This window comes from Mercenaria mercenaria, chromosome 1 (assembly GCF_021730395.1).
Source record: "Mercenaria mercenaria strain notata chromosome 1, MADL_Memer_1, whole genome shotgun sequence".
In the NCBI taxonomy this organism is placed as follows: Eukaryota; Metazoa; Mollusca; class Bivalvia; order Venerida; family Veneridae; genus Mercenaria; species Mercenaria mercenaria.
In genome coordinates, this window is record NC_069361.1 from 66,233,009 (window position 1) to 66,252,128 (window position 19,120).

Here is a 19,120-nt window from a genome sequence, read left to right on the forward strand (position 1 = left end):
ATTCTGACAAAGTTTCATAAAGACTGGGTTAAAAATGCGGTCTCTAAATGGTTCACAAACTTTTCCTTTGATCCGACTTACTGACCTAGTTTTTGATCTTACATGACCCAGTCTCAAACTTGCCCTTGAGACCATTAAATTAACATTCTGACCAAGTTTCATAAAGATTGGCTCAAAATGTGGTCTCTAGAGTGTTAACAATCTGTTCCATTGATCTGAACTACTGGCCTAGTTTTTTACCCTACATGACCCGTTTTCGGACTTGTGCTAGAAATTATCAAGACTAACATTCTGACCAAGTTTCATAAAGATTAGTTTACAGATATGGCCTCTAGATTGTTCATCAGGTAAATGATGATTGACGACGCATGACGGACGACTGACGATGGACGCCGGACAATGAACGGTCACAATAGTTCACCTTGAGCACTTCGTGCTCTGGTGAGCTAAAAAGGGGAACTGTGTTACATTTGAAAATTTAGATCTTTACCTTTTACCATAGTAACGTCACGTTACATTTAAATGTACACTGATGAGCCAATAGGCGAAACTGGTTTGTATTTTTGTAATTGAATAATCATGCGAAGTCATTTTATCTATTTATTTTATATAAGCATAATTTAACCAACTTGAAAAGAACAACAAGAACTAAATACGGCTATAAACATATCTAAAAATGCTTGTTTATTTCAGAACAATTCAATTGTCCGAAAGACACTGTGAAATGTCCAGGTAGTTTCTGTTTACCTGTACGTTATGTGTGCGATGGAGAAATAAATTGTGAAGGAGGACACGATGAAGAAAACTGCGGTAACAGTATGGTTTTTACAATTTGGGCGGCCCTTTCTTTTTATGAAAGCTCTGCCCAGTTGAAGTCCACAATATGATACAGCGTTTATCGAAATATGGAACCTTTTTGTCAGGATCATATTTTGTTTGGAATAATGTTTCCTGAATCTTTTGAATTTTGAGAGCCTGATCAGTGTGTGTTGTAAATAGAGTTATGCATTACCTGGAGCTATTTGGCGTGAGGATGTTACAATTTCATCACATCTCATGAAAAAAGTCGCTCAGATAGAGTATGTTTGTAATTTTGATAGCTAAGTTTCATGCTATTAGGAATTGTCTTATTGAAAGAATAGAGGTATTCCTCGCAAGCTCCGGTGTTTGGAGCATAGACTCATTCTGCAACAGCACTATAATTAAAGTTGGTTATTCAGATTTTGGTCAGAAAACGGATTTTATGAAACTTTATTATTTGATTATTCATACTTATTTAAGTTCATTAAGTGTTTAATGCACGTTAGATTGTTACTTTTCGAGGATCCTGCAAAACATTCTGTCATTTGGTTCAGATTTCTTAGTGCTACGTTTTTTCAAAATTAATTTCATTACAAACTTTTAAAGTATTCCCCCTTTACACATTGTTTGTAAGTTTCTTACTCAGTCGCGAGAAATAGATTAATACTCTTCTTTTGTATTTGTTTGTGTCACTGATAAATGGAGCTGCCAAGAGAACTTATGAACTTATATTTCTTTCCAGAAAACATTCTCTTAAATCTTGGAAATAAAAAAGTCCCAGGGACTCAACAAACTCGCGCTTGTGGAAGGAAACGTTGTCATCTATAAGATGGACTTCTGACCATTCCTTGCTTCATCGATTTTTATAACAAAACTGATTCATTTTCCTTAGTGTATAGTCCTTGTAGAATCGTCCAATGACTGTAACACAAGTTGGACAGGGCACTTGAATGACTGGCTAACTAGAATTGAAGAAAATTGCATAAAACATCTTTTTCGAACCTATGGTTCTCTTGGCAATACAGGGACGTGTTTGATCTTTTCGCTTCCACTGCTTATTTTCAGCACTACCCTTTGGCTCGAACATATGCACCAAAGTTTCGTCACCCGTAAGCAAGTTAAAAGTAACCCGACTATCACAGCGTTTGAATGTTTCCAAAAGATCCCGGGTACATCCGATGTGTTGTTTCTTTTGCCCCTCAGTACGAAAATGAGATACCTACCGAGCGTTAACCTTTCACTGACCATAGCTTTAACAACAGCGATGTTTGTCTAAGTAGCAGAGGTTTTAGGCCTACTAGCACGGGTATCATTATCGACAGATACTTTTGCAAGTTTAAAAGCTTTAACCCACCTAAAACTTTGCGCACTGAAATGGCCTGAGATCCAAATATACTTCAAATTTCAAATTTACAATATGACAAGTAAATTGGTCAGTGTATATGACTGCATGTATTTCAACTTGAAATAACTCGGTCATTTGGAAAACAATTTACACGAATTAAATGGATATTGTTAGCTGTTGGGCAGCCATTCAAGTGTAATGAAGCGTTTAAGAAAAAAAAAGTGATAAAATTACTGAAGCTCATTATTGACAGAACTTTTTGCAGGACCCTCGTAGGTAATTTCAAATTTTGATTTTTTTATAATGGTTGCCCATCCAAAATTGAGATTTTCAGTATAAGAATAAGTCTGATAAGCATAATTTCGATTAACTAATAGATTTGTTCCAAGCTTCACAAACTGATCATTATCATATATTTGTGTTTACCGAGTTCTTAATACAGACTTTCACTGGAAGTATTTCTAAACATAAATTTTCCTATCCCGGTTACCAAAACAAGATAGTGTTACTTTATAAGAATATAATACTGTATCATGTTTGTTATATAGTTGCATTTGCAATTGCACTTTAGATGAAATCTACTCACCAGAAATGCACGGTTTTAACAATAATTATTTATAATAACGTCCCTTTGCCTATCCTGGTTGCGCGATCGGGATAAATCGAAATTAAGTGAGTTCATAAACTATATTTTGTTGTCCAAATATTCCTAAATCGAAAGTCAAATATAAAACTAGGCATTGAATTCAAAAGAAGTAATTGTTTTTTAATAAATACTTTCATAATTAAAAAGGAGTGAATTACAAAATTTCACAAATATCAATAAAACTTACACTACTAACAAGAATATCACTCAAAGAAATAGAGAAATAGGTCTTCTAATTTTGCAGAATTTACAAAACATAAAACTGTCATGAATATTCCTTGTGGTTGGTCACTTAAAGATGAAATGGGTCTTTGATAAAGAACTTTCAGGCCTTTCATATTTGTGTTACTGAATTTGCAGTTCTGTTCTAACATGACAGAAGCATATTTTGTTACAGCACTGTGGAGTGTTATGTTTAGTTTCCCTGATAATAGGTTAACTTGGTGATAAACACTTTGCACATACCTTCCTACAAAAGTAAAAAAGTAAAAAGAAACAGTTTCAGCATTGAGTGTTCATCATTTGAACGCGTCTTCCTGTGGACAAGAGGGATCACCGGTGCTTATTGAAATTACATGAATTTTACGACTTATTTATGAAGTTTAAAGTGTGAAGGGGGCCGTTTGAATAAAAGTGGCCACTGGTGTGCGATCGAAACCAGATTTCTGTTGTTATTTAAATGTATTTCATTTACATTCGGTGGTTGAGTGTACGAACATTTGATTAATATGCAATTATTTGCTTTCCCACCTCATGCAATAATTCATACTTTTAAATCTGTCTCTTACATTCTTCTTCATCAGGCTGTGAGTCGTCAGAAAATGAGATACTTATCCTTTACGAAAAAGGAACAGCAGAGGAGTTATTCATTCGTCAATTTTCAAGACAATTTTATACAAAAACTAATATTGTCCGAGTATTAAGTTTCAACGCTTCAAAACCATTGAAGTCGTTTGATATGGACAGTACACAGATAAATGTTACAGACAGACAGATAGATCAAAGTGGTGATACAACACGGTTACCGACATGCAGTTACAAGGTTATGTCTAGAGACTTTGTGAAGTCTGTCAAATTTTCAAATAATGGAACACGAGGATTGATATACATACAAAACAGTTTAAGCTCTAAAGAAGTTGCTGATGAGATGTTTTCAAATATACATGGATTAATTGGAGATTATAAGTTTTATCTTGTAACACAAGACTTTAATACTGACTATAATAATCAAAGCTTTGTTCCAAAAGTTATTCCAGTACGTGTCAGAAGATGGAAAATATTAACTGCTACTGGAGCAGAATATTTCAGTGCTTTGTGTAAAGGTATGTAGTTTGGAAAGTTTCGCGATGGTTTGTATTCGATATTTGCAAGTTTAACTACTCACGATATTGAACATGTTGAAACATTGAAAAGACTTTAACCTTCTGTTCGGAGAGATAACACTGATGGGGCCTCCGTGGCTGAGTGGTTAAGGTCAATGATTTCAAATTACTTGCTCCTCGTCGAAGTGGGTTCGAGCCTCACTCTGGGCGTTGAATATTTCATGTGAGGAAGCCATCCAGCTGGTTTACGGAGGTGGTTCTACCAAGGTGAACGCTCGTGTTGAAATAAAGCACGGGGGAGGGTCACCTGAGATCTTCCTCCAACATCAAAAATGGAAAGTCGACATATGTCGGTGCGACGTTAAGCCCAACAAAATAAATAAATTAATAAATAAATAAATAAGTCAGTTAGTAGAACAGGTTCAAACCTCAGACCAAAAGGATGTCTACTAAAGGATGTCTACAGGCAATTCTGTCGAAGACAACACCTACTAAGTCATTACCAATTAGCCGTTTACTTCCTGTTTTTTTTTTTTCTTGAGGATATTACGAACGATATGCTTCGATATTGGCAACATTAATAGATTGTTTGATAATATGTTACATATCTGAAATATGACGTTACATTTGTCAAAATAATTATTTGCCTTTTAGGCCTGTGCAGTACACATGTACATGTATACACTTAACGAATCTTTGAATTGTACATGTATAAATGGGGTCATATCTCCGTCAATATTGGCCAGATCATACTGAAATTTTCAACAAATACAGACGACATTATTTCATTTGATAAAAATAAAACTTTAACAGACATGAACAAAAAATATAACTGAGTGAAAAAAGTCAAAGTCACAATTTTTAATTGTCAAAACAGATGGACAAACGTCGTTACTTTAGTATCGCGTATGTCCACCGCCAATGTTGATAACAGCCTGACATCGACGTCGCATGGACGTGACGTACCGTCGCACGTAATTATGAAGACGATTTGTCCACTTTTGTACATTTTCGCTCTTAGCTGGTCAATGTTTTGGAGTATAGCGTCGCGCATCCTATAAATGATACGGACGGCACAAAGTAAAAAATCAAGACATATTGATGCAAATTTATTTCATTCTTATGAATATTTGATAAAAGTCAAATTAAGGTGACTTTCAATTAGTTGATTAAACAATCAATGAGAAAATATTAAAATTATGACGTACCTCTTCTTGCTGCACGCCAGCGTTCTATAAATTTACGGCTATTCCACGTTGCACGATTGATATCCGTCCAATTCTGTACATTTTGTAATGTGTGGATTGATAACCCATGCACGATGGCAGTGTAAACATTATTTCGCACTATTTTTCGTGCAATGTATGTATTTCGTCATTGCGTCATTCATAGAACCGTGTAAGATAAATTTATAAATTTAATGATGGAATAATCTTAGGACTGTAGTCAATAGCAAACTCTCCAAATTTTGAGTTTAGTGTATATGTAATGTTATATGCTGTATCATTTCAGTTAATTCAAAAGTACACTGCCAAGGTCAATACAAGTGTGCCTCAAGTAAAATGTGTATACCACTGGACCAGGTGTGTGATGGCTACAGACACTGCTTACATGGTGACGACGAATTAGTATGTGATTTTGAATGCCCTTACGGGTGTTTCTGCAATGGATTAGCTGCAAATTGCAGAGCCAGAAACATGTCGCATGTTTATGACATCCCAAAAACTACCAGAGAATTGGATCTAAGTTTAAATAAAAGACTGGACAGTGTTTTACAAATGCCAGTGCTAGATCTTATAGTTTTATCAATTTTGAATTTGTCAGGTTGTGATATAGACGTCATAACTCGCAATGCTTTCAACAGATTAAGGAACCTTCAGTTACTGGATATAAGTAACAACCTAATAAGAACATTACCAAATCGAGTTTTCAGCAGTTTGAAGCAGCTTAAAACATTGCATATTCATGGTAATTATTACATGTCTAAAATAGACCCAAAGGCTTTTCAAAATCTTTTTCTTATTCGTGATTTGAATCTGGCAAATTCTCTCCTGAGAAAGATTTCAGCTAATACCTTTGCTGGTTTGAAATTGAAAAGTTTAGATCTGTCTAATAATAAACTAGAGGATATTGAACCATTTGCATTCAATGAATTATCAGCAAACATAATAAACTTTGAAGGAAATACAATAAAATCATTGAACAAAGACATCTTTACTGGAGTGATCGATTTGCAATTACTTAGAACACCATCTTTCAAGTTCTGTTGTATTCGGCCAAACTATGTTGATGAACATAATTGTATTCCAACACGAGATGAATTTTCGTCATGTGAAGACCTCATGCGACATTCAGTGCTGCAGTTTCTTTTATGGTTAGTTGGCATGTTGGCTTTGCTAGGAAATTGCCTTTCTTTGATTTATAGACTGAAGGTGGACAGGAAACGACTACAGCTTGGTTTTGGTATATTTGTAACGAATCTGGCTGCAGCTGATCTTCTTATGGGGGTCTATCTGTTGATAATAGCGATAGCCGATGCTGTTTTCAGGAAAAGGTATCTTAGATTACTACACACACCTTTCGCCTGTTATCACCCCAAGGCTATATATTTCAAAGGGGTTTTGCATATTTCATGGTTATAACAAAACGATTTACCGTTTCGATGATAATATATGCCCTATGTGATAATTAATTTAGCCTACATAGGGAAATAAGAAACTTTATAAGCAATTTTCCTCGAAAAAGATGTTGAAACGTGTCTGTATATATAAATATATAAATATTTAATATTTGTTATATAGATTTTATTTGTATTTTTCTTGTGTGTGTGTGGGGGGGGGGGGGGGGGGGGGGGGCACATAAATGTAGTATGCTTGTAATTATCAAAATAATGGAGGTAAAAGTAATCAGCGCGTTTGCAGTTTTGTCTAAAATTGATTTTTTTATCTTGTTTTGGACTCTTGCACAGGTTGTAAATCTGAGTTACATGAGAACGTTTAGCATGAAAAATGATTCAATAAATCATACTGTATTATCACTTTCAGGTACATTTACGAAGATGAGAAATGGCGAGGAAGTTTTTTATGCAATCTTGCTGGTGTTTTGTCCACTATATCTTCAGAATGTAGTGTGTTCCTTCTGTGCCTGATAACATTAGACAGGTTACTTGTTATAAAATTTCCGTTCCGCCCTAAATATTTTACAAAGAAGAAGTCCATTATCTGCGTATTACTGGCTTGGGTAACCTCAAGTTTCATTGCAGTATTACCAGTGGTGTATGAAAGCTACTTCCAAAACAAGTTTTACTCCAGATCTGGTGTATGCATTGCTTTGCCGTTGACAAGGGATCGACCGCCTGGCTGGGTGTACTCTATTTTGGTTTTTGTACTATTTAACTTCATCACATTTCTCCTAGTGGCAGTTGGTCAGTGGACAATCTTTTACGAAATGCAAAAGTCACGTGGAATGGCTACGACCGCAAAATCGTCACGAGTGAAAGACCTGAAAGTTGCCAGAAATCTTTTACTTGTGGTAGCAACAGATTTCATGTGTTGGTTTCCAATAGGAGTGATGGGTAAGTAGGAAAAAATTCTATGTGCTGGTTTCTTTTCGCAAGGACATATTTCACCAGCTGGTGTCAAACTATAGTAATGAATAAGAAGTTTTGGGTTAAGAACTTTAGGTTTTCCAATTAGAAACAGGCTTCATGTGTTGATTTGATAAGTAGATAAGTAAATAGTAGAATGATTTTATTTGCAAGTTTCCAAGTGGAGTAAAATGGAGGTTAGTAATAATATATTTCATGAGCGTATTTTCCTGCCTTTAAACAAAAAAATTTTTTTTTAGTAAAAGCTGTGAATTTATGTGTATTTAAGATAAAATATTTTTGTAATTGGCTTCTGGTCATAAAATGTAATGTACAAAGTAAAATGATAGCATCGCAATAATAAATATGTACATGTTTTAACACGATACTTTCCTGAATGTCTAAGGACTTGTAAACCTATAATCTGCCGTGAACAACAAATGTCCACATCTTATTTCTTAAAACTGATTTTTGAAGCGAAAATAAATGAATTGAAATTTTACGGATAAGGAAATGCATGAAAATGAATTAAAATCAGAAAATCGCCAAGTTAAATAAAGCAAAACATGCTTAAGTTTTGGCATCATTCGACTTAGGCAGATACATGTTCTCAGAGCTGAACATTTTACTTCTAGACTCGCCAGTCAGGACTTTAATATCACAAACTGACACTGTTGCATGTATAGCATTGCGAATAAACATTTAATCTCCACTTAATAAAAGTTAATGCCTCTAACTAATGTGAAAACTATTCCTCAAACATTGACTGGCCAATTGATTTTCACTTCAATGTCGTGATAACAAAAGAATATCAAACATGTGTTACCGGGCAGTTTTCAAAGTACAAAAATGTATTGCATGATAAATGATGTCATTAGAACGTACTTTGGAAGCATAAGTGCATGTTAGTGAAATATTTGCAGTCTTTGTTTGAGTCTGTCTAATGGAGATAATGATAAGTGCATCCTATCAAACTACCCACATCCATAGCCGCTGCCCTGCTTGAGAAAGGTACAATAAATGGATAGCATGGCGAAAATGTACCACAAGTGATAAAAAGGCTTGGTTCGTCTCTGGTGGCGATAACTTATAATTGCTGTCCAATAAATTTTGTATGAAGGATATTATTCTCCCTGTTTTTATCGTTTATTTTTTCGGAACATTTGTGTGTGTAGTTTTCCAGTATACAATTCTATTGCTTTTATACCGTTTTGACTTGTTATGTTTTTGCGCTTTTGTAATATAGTTGACATAGTGCACTGTTAAAATGGTTTAAACTCCTTAGTTGGAGTTTTTACGCTGACAGTTCCTTCGCAGTGTCCAAAAGAATTTTATTACATTATGTAAATTTTCCCCTCATTCTCTGTTATGTTTTACTTTGTCTATATTATTTGTGAGTATGTTGGTTATTTTCACATCTATACATAAACTGCTTAGTGATTGTTTTTTATTTGTGTGTATGTTGAGGAAGAGATAATTCTTGAAGTGTTGATTTTCTTTTTCGGTGTATATCTGGTCAGTTTTTTTTGTTGCACTTTAAACATTTATATAGTTGTATTTCTGTTCATTCCGAAAAACACCTTAATTCAACAGATATCTATAGTTCTCGGTTTAAGAGAAATATTCAGCCCTTTAGATATATTAATCACTGGCCGGTTGTCGATTACCTTTCACACGTTCTACGAGCATTAGATATCAATATAAAAGCTATCGACTATAACACTTGTTAGGATACGGATTTGGTCACGTAAGGGGAGCATATGCGTTTTGCAGCCAGTTAGCTCAGTCAGTAGAGCACTCGCCCTTTAAGCGAAGTGTCTCGATTTAATTTACTACAACTTTTCCCCAACCTCAGCCAAGGAGGCCCCTCATTAAAAGGTTAGGCAGCCCTGTATCACTGCCGACATTGTGTCGTAATGTTCAGCTAATTTATTTTGACGATTAAACAGTCTCAATTTCTTGCTCAATTTAAACTTGATGCTCATTCAATGTCTTTAATGACTGTTACCAGTTTAAGTTCCAGAAGGATTTATTTTATGTTAAAACAGATGAAACATTACGCGGTAAGAAAAGCACTACTTTCAGTACTGCAAATGAATTGAAACAATTAGAATCTTAAAGGTAGGTAATCATAAACAATGTCTTAAACGAAACGTTCTTCTCTTATGTATAAATTAGTAGTAAACCTTTGACAAATAACATTACTGAAAATAGGATTTAACAAAGTTTATAAGGTAAGGGTAGATTTCCCGGACGCAACGAGCACCCCAAACAGCTAGAGAGCTATCCATTTGCAAAGTTGGCACATAACAAAAAGAAACTGCAACGGAAAAATATTATCGACCGGTTGCTTCAAAAATCCAACAAGTACATTTAGTTTTATGAAAAATACTGAAAATGTTGGGACGAAGGGGTAGGAGAGGGTATAGTGATTCGAAAAGTGGAACAAATATGAATATTCAAAAAGGAAAGCTACATTCCATAACCACAGTTACCTTATAGCGTTAATCATATCAATGCAGACACATACGTACAAAAGACGCACAGACATACACACGCACACGCACACACATTACTAACATACATAGATAAACAACAAGTAAGACAAAACAATATTGCCAGCACTGCCCAATACACACAGACGCACATACATACTCTCGCACACATATAAGCAGGGAAAAACAACCGTCGGACACTGCCTTAGGACGGTCGGTAGCCTAAATTGAGGTAGACATGATAACTTACTCATAGTAAAAGGAGAGAGGTTACAAATGTTAGGAAGTGCTAATGAAAGGGGAAATGATGGGAGGGGCGACTGATGTAGTGTGGAGAAAGCGGAAAGAAACAAAGAAATTTAATAAATTTCAGGTTCAAAACAAAAGTTGTGGCAGCCACACACAGTAAAAAAAGGCATTCATAATGAGTCTTGAAATATTGTTTGCAAATAAATATGAAAACTACAACTTTACCAATAGTTATCAATTTCAGACACACTAGCTCATGGTTGGTCTGGCCAGTTTAGTCTCATTTGTTGTTAATAAATAATTATAATTACTAAGTTTATTGAATTGTAAAAAGGTTTTAAATGTAAAAAGGTACCGATTTCAGGTGTTACAGCGCTTTCAGGCCATGTCATATCGGGAGATGTGTACGCATGGGCGGCTGTGTTTATCTTGCCGGTAAACTCGGCCCTTAACCCGATACTTTACACACTGACAGCGATCATTGGAGGAAAGGTATGGACACATTTACAACTCACCGTTTGCATTTATTTGAATTATATATTTATTTAAGATGAAAGCCTTTAATTTTAGACAATAATCTGTTTAGTTGTAAAATCTGTAATAGTCTCCCAAATTTCAGGAAACCTTGACTGATGACATTTTTTGTTCGTTCCCGGACATTAATATAGAAGTGATCATAAGGACCTTAAATGACATTTAAAAGGATTTTCGCATTTTTTTATATTTAAGTCAAAGGTCAAATGTGTGCATTCACACATGAACTACAATGCTACCTATATGCTACCTTTATTAACCTCATACCCCACCATCTGCTGATTTAAAACTTTCATTTTGAGTTTGGATGCCGTAATTTATTTTGATCAAATGATAAATTAAGATCTCTTCAAAATTTCTATCCTTCTTAATATCCCAATCTGATGACAATCTTTGTTAATGCTTGACAGTAATATTCATCTTTATAAAATCATATGACTCAACTGTGGAAGAGCTTTTGGACTGGCATATACTTGGGTCATTTCAAAGTCACAGGTCACAGAAAGGTCAAATGTCAAAAGTAACTGTTAGAAATTACCATATTTTGAAGTACTTCCCTTCAAGAACTTTTTTTTTTCAAATGCGTTTGCAGACAATGATTACTTGACGGAACTTATGAAACGATAAATCATTTTAAATTTCTCTCTTTTCATCAACATTTTATACGGACAGGTAAATCAACACTTCTGAAGGAAATTGTGGAAATTTTTCAAAATCATAAATTGCAAGGCAGAATTGCGACCAAACAAGGCGCTATTTTGCTCTGCAAATATATGCATGTGAGCTCGAAATTGTGCGGAAAATGCATAACTCAAGTAGAGTTTATTTATAGTTATGTCATGACAACTGATTAAAGCCACTGAGACAGTTTAATGATATGATTGCACTATATACATACATGTATATTCATTTTTCTACATCGGAGTCAGATCTATAATCTAGTGTAAAGATATGATGTAGTTAACTTGGCACGCTCTCTGTAAACATCCAATTAGGAGCGCCTTTTCATGAACACTGTGACTTGTAACCATCATATTATTTATTTTTAGACTGTATGAGGGTACAAGGCTTACATGTAATTTCTTTTACAAATAATTGCTCTGATGTGCCATAGATATGTAGGAAAGCAGCTTCCTCTCAGTTTGATGGTGTAAAACAAACCTTTGAATCTTATTAATAAAATAACTTATCAACATTACAACGGAAGTTATGAAAGTTAGAAATACAAATCTGACTTAAAAAATCCGGCATACTTCCCCTTCCACTACAAACAGGGTCGAGAAAAATTACTGCTTTAATTACATTAATAAGATCCTTAGATACTGCATCATATCCTTTTACCAATTTTAATATTCAGGCCTTCCAACCAAGTACGAATGAACATTTGAGAGTGAAGGAGATTAAAGGTAAGAAAAATATATTACTATTTCGAAAATATATCATACCAATTAGGATTTGTTTTTGTACATATATATATATATTAAATATATATATATTAAACAGACACTAAAACTATCTGCCTTTAATTTTATTTATATTTATATGTTTATAAATACGAAAAATAATTATCGACTGTCTATTCCATGGTCAAAATAAATTAATGTCATTTTAAGAAATCGGAGAGGGCGCTTTGGAATTACATGCATTTAGTAGACGGCTTGCACATAAAGAGGATTTCTCGTCGTCGAAATATTGGAGTGTGAACAAGATATTAGTTGAAGAGATAGATATTCCACCAGTTGTTCTTTTAAGAAGTACTGCCCAGCTGGCGGGATTGCTGAAGGTGTTGCATGACAATTGCCTTGGAATACAGTCACTTGATAACAAATCCGTACTCATCAGCGTGCGCAATGGAAAGGTTTATGTGTATCACTTCTTTACTTTTTCCCGACTAGCTGAAACTACACTCAAAATAATTTTGGCTTCATTGCCACCTTTTTACATTTTAACATGGATCGGCCAAACAAATGAATTGATTCTTTGATAGGTGACAAATTGCAGGAAGTAGTTTGTTCCTTCTCCATTAGTTTTTCGGTAGCAAACGCAAATAAAGAATCTGTGCTGAAAACACTGAAGTTTAGTTTCTAATTTAGGGTTTTAATGGGCATACACTTTATTTGAATTTTGTATGATACAATTAGGTCTTTTCGCAGTTATTGTATATTCCTTGTTACTTATTCGTAGGTTTGCACTAATATGTTTCATGCTCTTTTTTTTGGGGGGGGGGGGGGGGGGGGGATACTCTTACGACTATAAATTATGACACATACTTTCTACATAGTAATACTTGTCTTGATATCAATTCCTTAAAAGATAGTATATTGACTGTATGAAACTCCACAGCACTGTTAACAATAAGTTAAAAATCTGACATAGTTATTGCTCTTTGATTTTTCGAAATTCTAAATCCCTGTAAACTCTTTGAACTACAGGTCTCTTTAAATCATGGTCTTATTACTACGATTAAATGCACGAGAAGACAAATACTAAATAAACAGTGTTTACCATTAAATCTAATCTTTGATTATTTCTGAGACGTAGATGTCACTTCACTCGCTCTATTTTTAGTAGCATGTTTATGTTAAGTAAGCCGCGCTTAGGTATAACATTTGATGGAGTATTAGTTTGTTTCTAGTAATTCATATAATCATAGTTAAATGCCAGTTTGTTTCTACTTAAGTAACTAGGTTACATCCAATGGCACTCCAATCCACTCACTCACTTTTTATTTCAGTAACATGTTCTCTACAGTATGACTGTATTAAAATATTTTCATAACATGGTTATATCTTTATTCTATTTTGACTATTGAGAAGCGTTAAGATTTTGAGCAGTAATTATCACCAATATCACTTTCTGTATGTTTCACACATGCATTCTTGTTTCTTATTAAGTAATTTGTAAGTTAAATGATAATCTTTTTCTAATTAAGGTATTAGGTGACGTCAAGATTAGAGAAGAACCTTATGTGTGTGTTCCGCCAAAAGATAAATCTGACGACATTTACCGGTTTGGTGTATGGCTGAGGAATATCAGTTTATTGTCAAAAAGACATCTTTGAACTTATGTTTGTTTGTTTTTTTGGTTTTTTTTTTTGAGTGTATGAATTTGTTTTACTTTATTTATTTGATAATATACTTCTATTCATTTCGATTAAGTTTCGTTAGTGTTTTTTTATATTTGATGCTGTAAATGTCTTTTTGTTAATTTCACAAAATAATGTTCTATGATTTTAGGACTTATTTGTTGTGCTTTTTTTTATAAATTTCACAGACTACTTAATTTTGTTGTAAGTGTCTTTTCTTTAATTTTACGGAGAAATGTCTTTGATTTTGGGGTTTTATTTGTTGCTAGAATATTAAATTCAAATTGTAAGTAATACGTTGGTTGTAAGTTTACTTTAGTTGTTAATGTTTGTTTGCTAGTATACCTTTGTTGGCTTCACTTTGCATTTACTTGAAAAATTAAAGTTGACCTATCTGATATTTTCTTTATATTTTGTCGAGCATGCTTGACATATACCACCGAAATGGTGGTATACGTTTCTGTGTAATCATGTTAGTGTGTGAGTCCGCTCTTTTGATTTTGCAAGGATTTTAACAAGGCACATGCTGTATTGTGTTGAACAATTTGTTTAGTTTTAGATTGTGTCGCGCACAAACCCAAGGATCCAGTCTCAGAGGTCGAGGTTATACTTTTGGACCAAACATCACTCAGAAGTTGTATGGGCCGTAACTTTAACATGCATAATATTGTATTCTGTCATTTTGTATAATTGTTTGCCTCATTGCGTCACTCGCAGGAATCAGGTCTCTATATGAATTTCGACGTATTAAATTGTTAATTTGAATGTCAGTGCATTTCTGATTAAGATATTAGGTGATCTCGAGGCTTGCCTCAAGACGTCACACACAAGAACCAGGTTTCTATATGAATGTCGACGTATTAAATTGTTAATTGAAAATCAGTGCATTTCTGATTAAGATATTAGGTGATCTCGAGGCTTGCCTCAAGACGTCACACACAAGAACCAGGTTTCTATATGAATGTCGACGTATTAAATTGTTAATTGAAAATCAGTGCATTTCTGATTAAGATATTAGGTGATCTCGAGGCTTGCCTCAAGACGTCACACACAAGAACCAGGTTTCTATATGAATGTCGACGTATTAAATTGTTAATTGAAAATCAGTGCATTTCTGATTAAGATATGAAGTGAACTCGAGATTTGCCTTATTGCGTCACACACAAGAACTAGGTCACTATATAGATGTCGACGTATTAAATTGTTCATTTGAATGTCAGTGCATTTCTGATAAAGATATGAAATGATCTAGGTTTGCCTCATTGCGTCACTCACAAGAACCAGGTCTATATATGAATGTCGACGTAATCTAATGTAAATTTGAATGTGAGTGCATTTTGGTTAAGATATTAGGTGATCTCGAGGTAAAACAACTGAAGTCCGAAACCGGTTTGCATTATTTGCTTAGGACTTGCGGTTTATGACAGAAAGATACCATTTTATTTATTTATTTATTTTAGTGTATTCTACACTTTCTATTTTACAATGTTTTTTTCTCTGAGTTTTGAATTAATTTTACTTTTAGTGTTTTCTATTTGATAAATTCATAATACACTATTGTCTTTGAATGTATTTTTTTTGTTGGATTTTAGTTTGTTAAATGTATACTTTTCTTTCAGTTTAGGTTTAAATTTATTGTAAGTGTTCTTTTGATAATTTCACAGTATCCTTTAATTATGCCCCATTTGAAAAAGGAGGGGTATATTGTTTTGCAGATGTCGGTCGGTCGTTCTGGCGGTATGAAACCAATCCGTTTCCGGATGATAACTAAAGAACGATTGGGCTTTGGATCATGAACGTTGATAGGGTGGTTGGTCATAACTATCAAATGACCCCTATTGATTTTGAGATCAGTAGGTCAAAGGTCAAGGTCACAGTAACCCAGAAGAGTTTAACGGGTCCCGGATGATAACTCAAGAATGCTTCGGCCTAGGATCATAAAAGTTGATAGAGAGGTTGGTCATGACCAGCAAATGACTTAATTGTGATGTAAGTAGGTCAAAGGTCAAGGTTTCAGTGACCCGGAGAAGTCCGATGGTTTCCAGATAATAACTCAAGAACGCTTTGACCTAGGTTCATGGAAGTTATTGGAGAGCTTTATCGTTTCCAGCAAATGACCCCTATTGATTTTGAGCTCATTAGGTCAAAGGTAAAGGTCACCGTGACTCGGAACAGTTAAATCATCTCCGGAAGATAACTGGAGAACGCTTAGGCCTAGGATCATGATATTGAATGGAGAAGTTAATCATGGTCAGCAGATGACCCCTATTAATTTTTAGATCAGTAGGTTAAAGGTCAAGTTCACAGTGACCCGGAACAGTTAAATCGTTTCCGAATGATAACTCAAAAACACTTGGGCCTAGAATCCTGAAAGTTAATAGGAAGGCTGGGCATGACCAGCAGATCATCTTTAATGATTTTGAGGTCAGTAGGCCAAAGGTGATCGTCACATTGACCCGGAACAGTTAACTGTTTCATGACGATAACTTGAGAACGTTTGGGCCTAGGATCACGAAATTTTATAGGAAGGTTCATGACCAGCAGATGACCCCTAACGATGTTGTGGGCAGTAGGTTAAAGGTGAAGGTCACAGTGACCTGGAACAGTTTAACCGTTTCCGGACGATAACTTTAGAATGATTGGGCCTAGGATCACGAACTTAAAAGGAAGGTTGATCATGACCAGTAGATGACCCCTATTGATTTGAGGTCAATAGGTCAAAGATCAAGGTCACACTGACTAAGAACAGTAGAACTTTTGTGCACAGTGACCAGATAATTTCTTTCCTTGTGCAGTTACTGAATGCATCAAATGGGGGACATTTTGTGTTCTTCGAGCTCTTGTTTATTTTAGGTTCATTTGATGCTAAAATATTCAATTCACAGTAAACTTTGTACTTTTAATTTAGATCTTTTTTTTTTTTTTTTTTTTGTTAGTTTATTTTCTTCTTTTTTTCACAATACACTTTTACTTGTATTAACTGATAAAGTTGTCCAGTCAAATTGTAAGACATAGTTGTTTTCTTTTTATCCTACCCTCATATAAGATATAGCGCAATATCGGCCTGCCTAATAAACTTTGCTTTATCTAGTCAGTGTCAAGATATCACTTTTGCGGGAACTTTTGAAATCACTTATTTTATCAAAATTTTGCATTTAAATCATCACCATTGTATTGGAAATGTCTGAACTTGGAAAATGAGTGGTCAAATCAAAGGTTTTTATCCTGAAACAAAAAAGTTATTGCTATTTTTCACTTTAACAGCACTTCAGCCGGAAATTTTGAAAACAATTTCTTTCCGAATTTTTCATTGAAACTGTTATCATTGTATTGGAAATGTTCTAACTAAGAAAATAAGTGGTAAAATCAAAAGTTTTTATCCAGACACAAAAAAGTTATTGCATTTTTTCAATTTTCCACAAACTGAATTACACTAGCAAACGTCATATTATATGACGTCAAATCTGCACGCTGTTGCTCTTTCCAAAGACTTTTTCCTAATTTTCTGAACAGGTAGGATAAATAGAATATTAGATTACTGTCTGAATAAATATAAATTTATTAGGCTCGTCTACGAAAAAATATAAGGCTCGGCAGAGCCTTGCTTAATATATTTTCTTCAACTCGCCTAATAAATTTTAATTTATCAGACAGTAACCTAATAATGTCTATTTTCCGGTTATTCGAGCATGCTCGGTTGCACTCGACATATCCTTTCGGCTACCATAGCAGAGTAATGCGTACCATAAAAACGTGGGTCGCTATTACCGCTATCATACACCGACTGCCTACCGCAGACGCCTAAAACGTACCATGAAAACAAGTGTCCGCATTACCGACATCGTACAGCGTAGGACTACCGCAAAATTTTAGTTTTTCTTTGTATCTGAGGGGAATTTGAATGATTTTCATTTATTGCAGAATTTCATCTGAAGTGTAAACTTTCATTTATGTTATAATTAACAAAAAGGTATGAAATCAGTTTAACTAATAAGTTAAGTGATCCATATGACATACTTAGTAATATTACGCAACAAATTACAGGTGTCCACTAAATTTAAAAACAAAATCAAACGTCTCGTGTGCAATAATGTTCTAAAATCATTGTTATCGAAATCTGTTGATAAGAAACTCCTTTTCAGGCAATTAAGGGATCATTACTCTCCAAAAATATTAATTAGTTTTGATGGTTGCTCGTCGCGGTGATTACCAAACTCAGTTTTTAAAAATTAATTAATTACTCATTTCTACGCTACAGTATTTAAAGCAGTTTTACCACGTCTGCATTATGTGGCTTCGGAATTCCAAGAGTCTGAAGACTACAGGTCTGCCACTGATGCGTTTTGTAGACTTTTCACCAATTACTTTCACTGTGGCACTACGGTAATTCTGAACTTTTTCCAGTAAAATACAAACGTCAACTGTGGTAATCAGGAAGAGTGTACATTTATACACTACGGCAGTAATAATTTAAATTGCTCTTGTACATGTAACATACATATATACACTGCGGTATTTCTCTACAGAGCGCTTCATCGTATTTACGCCGCAGCGGTAATTATGCACACATCGCTTCTTCCAATTGCATACTAGACGTGTTTTAATTTATCCACTATGAAGTATTGTACTTTTCAAATTTAAAACTCAAACTTTATGTAAGAATGCACTTGAAATATCCCAAAGTGCTCAATGGTAATTTTGAGTTTGAGCTCCATGCATTATGCATTATAATGCATAGAGACGATGGAATGCTATTTATAAATGGTACAGTATTCACTATTCACATGTGCCTTTGTATACTCATTATATTCATTTAAAGTTCGGTCCGTAGTGTACGAGATACATTCGTACACTTGTAGTCTCTGAAACCTCTCACCTACGGAGGGTCGCAGGTTCGGGCCCTGCTACCGACTAGGATTTTATGTGAGAAAGTAGGCAGTTGCTTACGGACATTGGCGTCTAGTACTGGTCTTTCCCAGGAATGATGGTTAGGTGAACTGGCTGCCTGATGTAACTGTAATTATGTTGAAAATGACCGTAAATGGGAACAAAAACAA

General features: G+C 34.6%; 1 protein-coding gene across 1 annotated transcript; it reads left to right on the forward strand.

Annotated features, from left to right (window-relative positions):
• The first annotated feature begins 5,651 nt into the window (after nt 1-5,651).
• On the forward strand, nt 5,652-17,621 carry LOC123545523 (G-protein coupled receptor GRL101-like). The gene is made up of 6 exons (XM_045331847.2): nt 5,652-6,668; nt 7,159-7,688; nt 10,809-10,936; nt 12,336-12,384; nt 12,592-12,836; nt 13,911-17,621. The coding sequence occupies exons 1-6, from the start codon at nt 5,677-5,679 to the stop codon at nt 14,037-14,039; spliced, it is 2,073 nt and encodes a 690-aa protein (XP_045187782.2). The 5' UTR covers nt 5,652-5,676; the 3' UTR covers nt 14,040-17,621.
• The last annotated feature ends 1,499 nt before the right edge of the window (nt 17,622-19,120 follow it).

What these genes read in the sequence shown, in the direction of transcription:
- LOC123545523 (XM_045331847.2), top strand. Translation starts at nt 5,677, where the DNA reads ATGTGTATACCACTGGACCAGGTGTGTGATGGCTACAGACACTGCTTA. An exon ending in GTTTCCAATAGGAGTGATGG is followed by an intron (nt 7,689 to 10,808) that starts GTAAGTAGGAAA and finishes TACCGATTTCAG; the next exon opens with GTGTTACAGCGCTTTCAGGC. An exon ending in TCAGCGTGCGCAATGGAAAG is followed by an intron (nt 12,837 to 13,910) that starts GTTTATGTGTAT and finishes TTTCTAATTAAG; the next exon opens with GTATTAGGTGACGTCAAGAT.